Source organism: Chlorocebus sabaeus, chromosome 24 (genome assembly GCF_047675955.1).
Source record: "Chlorocebus sabaeus isolate Y175 chromosome 24, mChlSab1.0.hap1, whole genome shotgun sequence".
Lineage (NCBI taxonomy): Eukaryota > Metazoa > Chordata > Mammalia > Primates > Cercopithecidae > Chlorocebus > Chlorocebus sabaeus.
In genome coordinates, this window is record NC_132927.1 from 72,613,287 (window position 1) to 72,625,413 (window position 12,127).

Below are 12,127 nucleotides of genomic sequence, written 5' to 3' on the forward strand. Positions count from 1 at the left end.
TATATGAAAACAGTGACTCTATCTTCCAGTAAACAAGATTTCCTGCAATGAAAAAGAAGAAATCTTTTTCCTTCATTATCTATAAACTATACAAGTAACTTTCCTTTTTAACCTAAGACTCAAAAATTTATATTTGATTTTATTCTATTTGATACCAATTGGTATGTCCAGCTGACGCATTTGCAGATACAAAAGAATATCACTTTGTGTTTGCACAGTCCCTTCCTTTCAAAGAACTTAAAGAACTTGATGGAGAAAAGAACTTGAAGGACATTCTCTCTGAAGTCTTAAGTAGGTCAAAAGTAGTGAAGGAAAACAGAAGGGGAGCGCTGGTCAGAGCCCACCATGCCCCACGGTTCTGAGGATGCGGGTGCAAGAACTCTGAAGCAAAGCAAAGCAGAGTGATCTCTCAGACGCCAAGTCACACAGCTGTTTATACATCAAAAATCTGAGTTAACGTTAAGACAATGATTAGTCAATCCTGAAACCTTTTAGTGTAATTGTGGATTCCTCATTTTAAGTCGCTGTTTTAGAATTCGGCTCCCCTGCTGTCTGCGTTCCGGTGGCAGCAGCACACAATGCCTTTGGACGAGCAGCCTCTGCAGGGGCAGACACAGTTGTCTGGACATTTATTTGGAACTGAACAAAGACACTAAACCTACAGAACATTGTTTATAAAGGAGATGGTTAAAAAGTAATGCCTTACAAGCCAGAAATGTTTCAATCGGCTTGAAAAGTGACATACAACAGGAGCAGGAAACACTGGTTTTTAGTATGTTGACATCTTAGGCACACTGCTACTTGGAAAGATTTTTTAAGTGAACTTTGCCTTATAAAAATATTGATAAATATATGTACTTGAGAATCCCAATTGTACCCAAACTTCATGAAAGTGAAAGTCTATTGCTATGACATCTAGAAGAAACATTGAGTTATCTAAAGGACAATGTTCAGTGGCGGGCAGACAGGAAGGGAAAATGGGGGGTTCCAAGTTAGCTCCATTCAAGAGGAAGACATGGCTGTGGCCTCAGCTGCCTCTCTACTCGTGATGTCAGGTGGTCTTAACGTGCCAGAACATTGTGGGGTCCTGCAACTTGCTGACAGATCTCGATGAAGCTGCTTACGGAACTCCATGGTGGGGGGCAACTGTAAGGACTCAACGTATCACTGGTGGATACGCGTGATCTACTCTCATCAGAAGCATGACACCAAACCCAACCACGCAGGCACAGTGGCAGTTCAGAAAAGTATTGCTCTGAGATCTGAGATCTAAGGTGGCCCCTGGCTGTTCTGTGTGTGATGTCACCAGAGAGAGGGCTCTCACTGGACAAGGCCCAGTGGTCTGAGGCTCTGTACAAAGCATGACGCCACATGCAATCATTCTCACACGCACACATGGACTAATCATCCAAAACCCCGCCTTGGGCTTTGTCGTAAAAAACCCTCTGTTTACCAGGAGGGATGCTGAGGCTTACAGGGATCAGGTGTACTGGACAAATCATCGTTTGGTAAGCTGCAGATGTGGCAAACCATGGATTCTAGCCACACTCTTTCTGCTGTGTCATCACAACACAAAAGTTTGAAAAGACACTTGTAAAAAAGAAAAAACTTAAGGACATTTAATAATGTAGAAGTGTTCAGATATAGATAAACATCTTTCCAGAATCTCAGGTAAAGAACATCTTGGCTGAACTAACAATGAATCTTTTTGAGACACAATGTTTCTGTTCCCAAAATGATTACATCAACAGCAGGCGCAGGAGGGCAGAACAAAGAAAGAACCACAGAGGTTACATTATAAAGATATATGTTTAAACGAGATTTGTAAACTTGTTTGCAACTCAGGGTGCAAAGAAGAGAATTATTATTTGTCTCCATACTGTAGTTAACTGAACTTAAGTATAAATACGGAAAGTATATTTAAAAGTTAGAGAGATTTTACAATTTTAAGTTCGATCAAGTGTTTTCCAGTTTGACTAATCATAACTGGGTTAACACACATAGCAAGCTTCCTTATTAAGGGCAAATGGAGAATGCTGGCGTCTGAGTGGGGTGGTGAGAACGCACCCCACAGCCAGAGGCACCTTCCCGGTAACACAGCACGCCTTCCTGTTAGTGTGTCTCCAGGACCAGGCTCTACCCAGAACTGAATAGCAGATGGTCCCACAGTGCTTAAACAGGTGATTACGCTGTTGTCTTTTTAAGTTTTTTTGGCAGTAAAAAGGAAACTAAAATTAAAAGCTATATAACCCCATTTTTACAAATTCTAAACATTTTGATTTTTGGTTTACATTGCTTTCCTGCTTAGAAAATTTAGAGAATGAAATTGACTTAACTTCATTTTCCAAGTCCCAAATTGACATGCAGTTCTGAAATCGAAATTCAATGATATTCCCCCAACTTTAGAAAACAGGAAGTCACGTCATGCAACTTTAAACAGTGGATGTACACAAAGTTCCACCTTTTCGTTCTGCTGGATCAATCTAAAGTCAGGAATTGAGAACAATTTCCCTCTTACTCCTAGGTAATGATTTACCTGATATTAAGCAAAATCAATTTTGAGAAAGTGTTCCAAATTATCTTGTGGTAAATCATGGTACTGCACCTAGGAATATGCTCTAAGAAAAGCAAAATATTCATGGAAGCATAAAACAATATCGCCTTTAAATAAAAATACTTTATTCACTCCTGATAGGTTATCAAAATGTACACTGTTAACCAAGTAAAAATGGTACGCTGAAATAGTTAACTAGGGCATATTTGAAGAATTTTTGTTTACTTTTAAAAGAGGAAAAATCACTTCCAATCTCCTCTTCCACACATTCCTAACAAGCTTGCACTATAGCTGCTTAAAACGGAAAATATAAACAATTACATGGGCCCCACTTCATTATAGAATGCATATTTTCCTGTACTCTTAAAGGAAGCTATTACATTTAAGTTACTTTCCTTTGCCAAAAACTTTCAGACAAGTTTACTGCTCTTTGTATTTTGTGTAACTTCGTAAATTATACAAGAAATACAGCACACAACTTGAATTAATCGAAACACACACACACACACAGGATAAAGTGCAACACAACAGAACATGTCTGCAACATCCACCTTCTCAAACCCCCACAGAAGGATTTTCAGAATGGAAATAATGTTGTTCTCAAGTGCATGAACACTAAATTCAACAGAATAGGTTATTTTTCCACACTGATATTTATATTAAAAATCCTATTTGCTTTGCTTCCCCTGTGGCTTCTCTCATTTTCAATTAAAGTTTTGAAGCTGTGATTCTTTTGAAACCGTAAGAAAACTCACTCCACAGAGCTACACAAAGAGTGTCTTAGAAGGCGGCTTCCAATGATCTCTTGTTGGTAACAAGGAGAATTACAGTCATTTAACAAAAGTGAGCCTTCCACTAACTTGGCAGCAAATGCTTTAAGGAACTTTGACACCAGCCACCAAACATTTCTATAGGCAAGTATCAACTAGCCCTAAATGTCAGAAGTTTTTGGTTGCATGTTGTTTTGACATTAAATTATTTAACTAAAAAATGCTTTTGTTCCTGAGATGAGCATAATAAAATTAAACAAGCTTCCTCTGAAGCTGCCGGTGGGACGCTGAGCTCCTGGTTCCTCTCTCCTTATCTTCACGCTGTCAGTTCCAAGCCATCAGTCATCCCCGTGGCGCCATTTCTGTGACTCGTCTTGCCGGACATCCGGCCTAATTTGGTTTCTCATGCCACCCAGCACGTTTGACGTTGCTTCTGTGGCAACAATCAGAGGTTTCACCACTGCCGGAGGAATCTGGCGCAGAACCTCGCCTACGGCACCAGTCACCCCTCTGCTCTCGTGTTCTCGAGCCGCAGTTTCATAAATGGTCTGAGCCGTGTCTGTGATTCCCTGCATAGAGGTGGGAGGTAGGAGAGAGGAGGGCAGTGAACAAACTCCGGTCGGAAAACTCTCCAAGCTATCCTGCAGTACGCACTTTCAAAGCGGGTAATCAACATTATGTTTGTAACCAGACAAAAAAAAAACAAAAAAAACTGCCATGCTTTTTGATAACCCAGGATTATTTTTAATGACAGACTTCTAACTATAAGGAAAAGAGGCAATTATGATTTAGTATTTTATTGTGACACTAGAGTGTGGAAAATGTAGGTAAACTAAAATTTCGCATTGGAAAGACAGAAATATGGGCTTTGCTGGTACTATTAATCACTCCAGTTAAACTTGGCAAATAAAGCTTCTTGAATACACTCACTAAAGAAATATGGTGATAGTTCCCTTTGATTCAACATAGAAACACCTAATTCTATTAAGCTCTGGGAAATTACTTAATTTGTTTTAAATTACTGGCTATGTATTAGGAAAAAAAATGGAAAATTCAATTACGATAAAAAGCTAAATAGAACATTTTATTGGATTAGCGAATTCTGAGAACAAAAAGCAGGAACATGTTTAATAATTCTCAACAAAACTTCAACAGCATTTTCCATCTTTCTCACAACATATAACAGTAAAATAATGATGATTGTTAAGCTTTCTTTTTGTTTACTCAGTCTCTATGCTAATAATGACTGCTAAGCTTTGAAGCTGAATATACAAACATGTAGGTCAAACCAATGTAGTAAAACTTCACGTGCCTTCTGAATCTTTACCATTTATCTAACTCAGAAATTCCTAGGGAACCAAAGCAACATTCCATTATTATTATTATTACATTATTATTATTATTATTATATTATTGTGACAGCTTCAGTGATGGGGACAGCATAAAGGAACTCTGAATTCTCCAGGGAAATCAAGGACCTTGTCCTAACCCAGAATCTAGCCATCATTTTGGCAAGTTAACAAGAGTGTCCTATCTACCCAGTACATCTGGCAAAAACATGTAATACCACAGAGCAAAAAAAAAAAAAGATGTCTAGAAGGCCGGGTGCGGTCACTCACACCTATAATCCCAGCAATTTGGGAGGCTGAGGCAGGTGATCACGAGGTCAGGAGATCGAGGCCATCCTGGCTATCACACGTTGAAACCGTGTCTCTACTAAAAATACACAAAACTAGCTGGGCGTGGTGGTGGGTGCCTGCAGTCCCAGCTACTCGGGAGGCAGAGGCAGGAGAATGGTGTGAACTCAGGAGGCAGAGCTTGCAGAGAGCCAAGATCACGCCACTGCACTCCAGCCTGGGTGACAGAGCGAGACTCCGTCTCAAAAAAAAAAAAAAAGGATGTCCAGAAAAACTCAAAGAAATAATAAGTACTACTTTAAAAACTATCTAGAGAATAGCCAATGAGAAACCATGAGCACAACAAAGAAAATGTTTACAAATTGTACATTTCACTGCACCATCTCCCTCCCGTCTCCACCAGCTCTCCTCCCTATGCCACTTGAGATAAACAGGAGTAGATGAGTACAGTACGAGGCTGACTACCACTACATTTGCAGACAACAGAAGTAAATTCCAATCTCAGTCCTATTAGTTAGCTGTGTGACCAGTCATTTAAACAGGAAATTAAAATGCTGCCTTCCTCCTATGGTGATTGTTAGAATAATTCATCTCAAGAGCTTGACAGAGTTTGGAAGACAGTAAGTGTTCAATAAATAATTCCTGCTACCACCCTCATAAGTGCCTGACTACCACCAAATAAAACTACGGAAGTAGGAGTTGACATACTTTTTCTGTAAGGGCCACATAGAAGATATTTGTGGGCCATGATCTCTGTTACTTATTTTTTTTTTTGTTTTTCAATCCTTTAAAATTGTAAAGACCACTATTATTAGCTCAAAGGCCCATACAAAAGAGGCATGGCCAGGTCTGCCCTGCAGCCTAGTCTGCCGACGTCTGATCTAATAGATGAACCTATGTATGACACACAAATGGCATTTTCTCTTCATCTTTGACTTACTGACATCTAAAACGGAAAAGAAATACCAATCGCCACGTAGGAACTTTTTTTTTTAACTTTAATAGAGAATCCAGAGTAAGTCCAAACAAGTACATCCTACCATCTCAATCCACACTTACTAATCTCACCCTCTCTTCCCTCATTCTTCCTAGTGACAGCTTAGAGAAAGAGAACTACACTCTAAACCCAAATACCCAGTTCCAATCCTGGCTCCACTCCCTTCTCACTGTGGTACTTGGGGGAGGCCACTGTCTGGCGGAACCCATTTCCTGATCTGTGAATTAGAAATATCGCCTATCTCTAATGGCGATTATCATACATTTGGCACAAAGTAAGCACACATTTATTTTAAAATTAATATAGATTAAATTAGGCAACCATTTCACAAGTTGCTAAATATCAAACTGCTATTACATCTTACTGCCCACTGCCCTTACTAACCCCAATGTCTGTTTCACAGATCTAATTTTAACCTATTGATAGCTAGCCCAATCCTGACATCTATAGGAGCAAGTCTGACTGGTAATTATCTCTTTATTCTCCCCAGTAAATCTTTTTTTCCAAGCTGACCATTGGTCTTACCTTTATTTATCCACTAATACATTTCTTGGGGCCCTACCTTCGTGGACTTCCTGCCGTTTGGGACCACAGAGGCTACTTTTCTCAAGTAAAAGACCGTCCTAGGCACGTCTGACTGTTGTTAGAATATGACTGAGAAAAATATCTTTCATGAAATCCTAAAACACAAATCATAAGTCAAATGACCTCAAACTCCCTTATGTCATATTAAAAAGAATGTCAAAAAGAGTATGCCAAGGAATGACCCTGACAACACCCAGAAAAAAAAAACAGAGTTCGCTGGCACAACTGTGTCAGAGAGCAAATCAGCAATGCTTAATAAATCTCAAGATTCCAGCAGTTACTCCCCAGTTGCACCCTAAATAATTTATTGTACATATGAACAAAAAGACAGTTAAATGAGCACTCCCCATAGTGGTGTTTTAGGGGAAAAAATGGAAACTGAATGTCCCCCAACAGGAAAATAAATAAATTATGATATATTCATATAGTGAAATACCATAAAACTGTTGAAATTAGACCTACACAGATTAAGATTAACATGGATCTGTCTTGAAAGAAATAAGTTGCAGAATGAGACACATAACACCATTTATGGAAACTTTTAAAACAGAAACACTAGTATGTTTTGCTTATGAATACATACTTATATAATAAAACTATATAAAAACATATGTTCCATGTTCAGCATAGTGAAGGCATGGCAATAGGATCAGGGTGGGAGATTCATCTGAAAAGTTCTAGTTCTTAAGCACATCTGAAGCAAGCAGGGCAGAGCATAAATGTGTTAAACCTACACAGCGAACACACGGCATTTGATTCTATCACTCCCTGAGTGCTTCTGCAGGTGAAGAGAGAGAATTCGTCCACCCACACAATCACCAGTCTTCCTGCAAGCCTACTGGTCCCAGACTGGCCCTTTTCCATCACCTCACACAGATATGGGCACATGTTATTAGCAGCAGTTGCCATTTCACTCCCAGGGATTTCTACACAATAAATTTAAGCCATTAAATGCTCTTTAGGTGAAAGTTGGGAAAGCACAAAGACGGGTTCTGATGTGTCCACCCAAGTATTCAATTACCTCTTTCACAACACTGTAGGCCTTGGCCACACCTTCCCTCAGGTCTACTGGCTGGTGGGCTAACCGGTGATGAGGAAACCTTTTGGTCTTCTTGGGCTCGATAGAAAGGGTACCAGGAGACACCATATCATAAGCAGTCTCTGCAGCTGCCTGGATCATTTTGTCAAAAGGAAGAAATGAATTAGAAGAAAGTCTGAAGAGTTAGGGACCAGCAGAGCACTTCCTACAGGGAGTGAGGAAGAGGAGAGGAACTCATAAGCCCTAATGGAGACACTTCTGCGTATCTGAATTCTTTACCACAAGAATTGATGACTTTTGTAACAAGAACATAAAAGTATAAACTAAGAACTAACACCTGGATTTAGGTAAATTTTTAGCCCCTCTGTTCACTGAGAACATTCAACATTTCCACATCAGTCTATGGAGCTTAATACTTACTAGAATGACCTTCAATACTTCTGTTTAATCTACAACGCCTTCTTCAAACTTAGCTATGATCCTTTCATACAAATATGGTGAAATAAATCCTCTGCTAACTTAATGTTTACAATGTACCTGAAACATGCAAACAAATCTGACACTGTATTCCACTGCTTTATTCTAATTATTTAACACTAAACATTTAAGCAATAAAACAAGCATGACATTAAATCATTACAAATAAAGTATCTACTCACATTTTGTATATTTTCACAGTATTGTTTTAAAAACAAAAGGACCCAACCATTTCACAATGGCTCTTTTTGGATAGACTAAGGCAGTCTAAGGAAAGATACCTGTATGGTTTGAACCATTCTGTTTGTGAGTTCTAGAGCAGCCATTGCTGTCGAGGTACCAAAGGAAGCAGCGCCTCTCTGAAACCCTCTGACAATGCGGCCATCCTTCCGGTACTGCTCTATTGGGAGCCAGACCAAGTCCTTTAGGCCTTGTACTAGAACAGTCAACATAAAATCAATATCAGTGCCGGAATTCAGACCTTTCAATCATTCTAAGCCTGGCGTTTTTAACTCCTAAAACTGGAGGTAAAGTTTTGTGTGTACGAGTACATATGTGAGTTTTCTAGACTGATGGTCCGCACATAAATTCTCAAAGGGTAAGAATTACTGATCTGAAAAAATAACTTATCTTTTGATTAAAAAAAAAGAAAACTCACCTAATTGTACTAGTGAATGCATAGGTCCAACACCTCCCAGGATTCCAGGCAGCTGGTTCTTCTTAATGTCATTAAGCCACTCAGTGATTGCATATGAGAATAATTTGTCAACACCTAGTAAACTAGGGCAAATGATTATTAGTATGTCAAAAGGAGAAATACATTTATAGACATAGATTATTTTGAGAGTTTTTACTTAAAATCTACAAATTATAAGGACAAATATTACAGATGCTTCAAAAATAGCAAAACATTTTTCAAAACAAAAAGAAATATAAATCATGCATTTAACTCACAACCTGAATTTCTCTAAATATACATATATATACATACACACACATATATATAAAATCCAATTCTAATGTTAATAATTTCTACAAGACTCAGGTAATAGTGTGTCTTCCCACTGTTCTTATTTCTTGAACATCTAAGGCTTTGGCATAGGATTAACCCAAAGTTTCTAAACTGCCAATAATTGCTACTAAGAACCACTACTACCTTGTAAACTTCCAATCTGTTCACTGAATAAGCTAATTTACAACCTTAGAAAATTGTTTAAAATATCCTAAACTATAACTGTTTTTTCCAAATATAACTCTTTTCAAACTACTTCTAATCCCTCAGAATAGAAATCAGTACCTAAATCTGTAAGAGTTCTCCAAAAATGAGCTCTCTAAAATACTATAAAATTGTGTATGCTTGCTAAGAAAACTCAGTTTTTAAATTTGTTGGAAACTAACTTTGGTAACTTCACTTAAAGCTTCATAGAATAAATTCACTTACCCATGTCGATAGGAAAGCCTCTTGAGCTTTAGTTCAGAGCAGTTTAACTGAGCCAGACCAATCAAAATCCCAGCTAGCGTACCCTTCAAAAGTAAAAAAGGCCAAATTAACCTGTAAATTAAGAGACTCAACATCTAAAATCATTGTTATTTTGAAAGTCAAAGCAGTAGTCATTATTGATACTAAAACAAAATATTTACAGCAAAAATATATATTTTATAATACATATGACCCAATTTATACCAAGTTTTACTCATGGTACTTGAGTACTTACATTAAAACCAATTAAATTTAAAAACCTTGCACTTCATTTCAAACATATATATAAACTATGACAAAGCAAAGTTAAAAATAAAAACAAGTTCATTAGAGAAACATAAGATAATTTTGTAGAGTATATTTGTAGAGTTTCCCAACCTGATCCATTGATACATGTTTGCCATGATAATCAAGTCGAATGGGAACTTCTGACGTGAATCTAAATTCTCTGAAGATAAAGGAAGGAGGGGAGTTATTTACATTTACAATTACTAATAGGTGAAATTAGATACACATTAATTTATTCAATTGGAGAATAAAAACAAAACCACAAAATTAATCATGTAAATATCTCAAGAACTAAATAAGACAGAATGTCTTCTAGCTCTATCTTTTCTTAATACAACAATTAAACAGATGTCAATCGTTCATATATTATTATATTTGCATTTCTCACAAAAAGCTTTTCTTAGTTATGTCTGTATATTTTGTGGGAAAATAAAAATTAAAAAGAATGCAAAAATAAAATGTAACAGAAAACTTTTCTCAGTTTATGAAATAATGTACACTTACAAAAAAATTTATTCCTATATATATATTCTCAATTCATTCAAAGAACAAATTAATAAAAGCAACCCTCAAGATTAAACCAGATAGTCATTACCAAGAAATAAAAAGAGAAAGCCTAAGGAATTATTTTGACTGTCTGGTGAAGAAGTGCTAGCAATCCTGGCATGAACCCCAGGTTCATCTATGAGATGCAATTGTGGACCAGTCACTTAAACTCTCTGCTGCTCAGTCTTCAGAAATTGTTAAAATGCCACCTACATTGTTAAATGTTGTGAGAATCCTTGAAACTAACGCTTCTAAGTAAACAGAATATCGACAAGCAGATACAGGGAACAGTGTGAGAATGAAATTATAATTATACAGCTGTCCCTTGGTTTCTGAAGGGGACTGCTTCCAGGGTCCTTATGGATATCACACCCCTTGATGTTCAAGTCCCTTATATACAATGGGATAGTATTTGCATATATGCCACACATATCCTCTCATATACTCTAAATCATTTCTAGATTACTTATGATATCTAATACAACATAAATGCTGTGCAAATCGTTCTTGTATTTTTAATTTGTATTATTTTTATTGTCATTTTTCATTAATATTTTGGTTGACTCTCAGACGTGGAATTCGTAGATATAGAGGGCTGGTTGTATACTGATGATATACATTTAACAAAATGATCCGGCTTCCAAAAGTTGGCTGCAAACAATGTTTGGAACTTGAAACACAGTTTTCCCATAGAATTAATGTTGGTGGTTACATCCTAAGCCATCTCACCAAAGTCCACTTTGCCTACAACAAAATGGAGATGCTATATTTACACCAGTCACTACAAGAAGTCTCGGACCTCAGGTCACGCCCATCCCCTGAATACTCAGCTCCATTTGGCTGTCTGGCCAGTACCCTCTCAATACTCTCCTTTCTCACTCTTTTTTTCTCCATGGCACATATTAATAGGACAAACCATCTATTTTAATTATTTGTAATCTCAATTAAATATTTTCTCTACTTTGTTCATTTGTGCCTAGATCAAAACCTGGCATACAGTTAAAAGTGCTCAATAAACATCTGTAAAATGAATAAATGTTTGGAGGAAGGGGGCTCTCATGACATCACTAAAAACTGTACTGGATTTTCTGGATTGGGGATAAGAAGATCTGTGTTCTAGTTGTTCCCTGGCCACTAACTGTGGTCTTGAGCAAGTCAACTCATCTCTCTGGGCATTCACTTACTCATTTGTAAGGTGTGTAATTTAGACTATGGCACTGATTAGGAGCCTTTGAGAGTACAAATGAAAATCTATAAGCTATTCTCAATATTTTAAATAGTCTAATGGAAAAAATAAACATTTACTTAAGTAAGTATAGGGCTTGTGTACTTTTTAAACCTAAATATATGAGCAACCCAACTTCCTTTGGGCTAAAAAAAAAAGAAAAAGGCAAAATTCTTTGCTTTCAGGCCTATGTTTACAAAAATCAAATTGGCAGTTTATAAATGTGACTAATAAAATAAGAATGCAAATTATCACTTAAGATATATGTTTTTGTAAAAATAAAAGGATCAATGTAGGAAATTAATTTTAAAAGATCCTTCCTTTGGTGGTGGAAAGATTTAGAACCACCAGAAATCATCTATTCCAAGATCTTTCCAATTATCATATTCCATTTTTTCTACCTATTTTCATCACTATGCAAAATATTTAAAACGTGACAACCCTTCCAAGTAGTAATACTGCTGACTTTGGCCCATACCTAAAGTCTTACTTCAGAACCTAGAGAGAGAGAGAGAAATCAGGAACCTGG

The 12,127-nt window shown here is 37.2% G+C and overlaps 1 protein-coding gene across 2 annotated transcripts in view; it reads right to left on the bottom strand.

Moving 5' to 3' along the window:
• Nucleotides 1–2,657: 2,657 nt before the first annotated feature.
• The window catches only part of ATG2B (autophagy related 2B), a 78,917-nt gene continuing 69,447 nt past the window's right edge, over nucleotides 2,658–12,127 (bottom strand). For both annotated transcript variants that reach the window (XM_007987767.3, XM_007987766.3), the window contains exons 37-42: nucleotides 9,918–9,987; nucleotides 9,501–9,583; nucleotides 8,718–8,839; nucleotides 8,341–8,495; nucleotides 7,565–7,714; nucleotides 2,658–3,893 (exon numbers count right to left, since the gene is read on the bottom strand). In XM_007987767.3, the coding sequence (XP_007985958.3) occupies nucleotides 3,663–3,893; nucleotides 7,565–7,714; nucleotides 8,341–8,495; nucleotides 8,718–8,839; nucleotides 9,501–9,583; nucleotides 9,918–9,987 (811 nt within the window). In that variant the 3' untranslated portion in view covers nucleotides 2,658–3,662. The remainder of the gene's footprint in view (nucleotides 3,894–7,564; nucleotides 7,715–8,340; nucleotides 8,496–8,717; nucleotides 8,840–9,500; nucleotides 9,584–9,917; nucleotides 9,988–12,127) is intronic.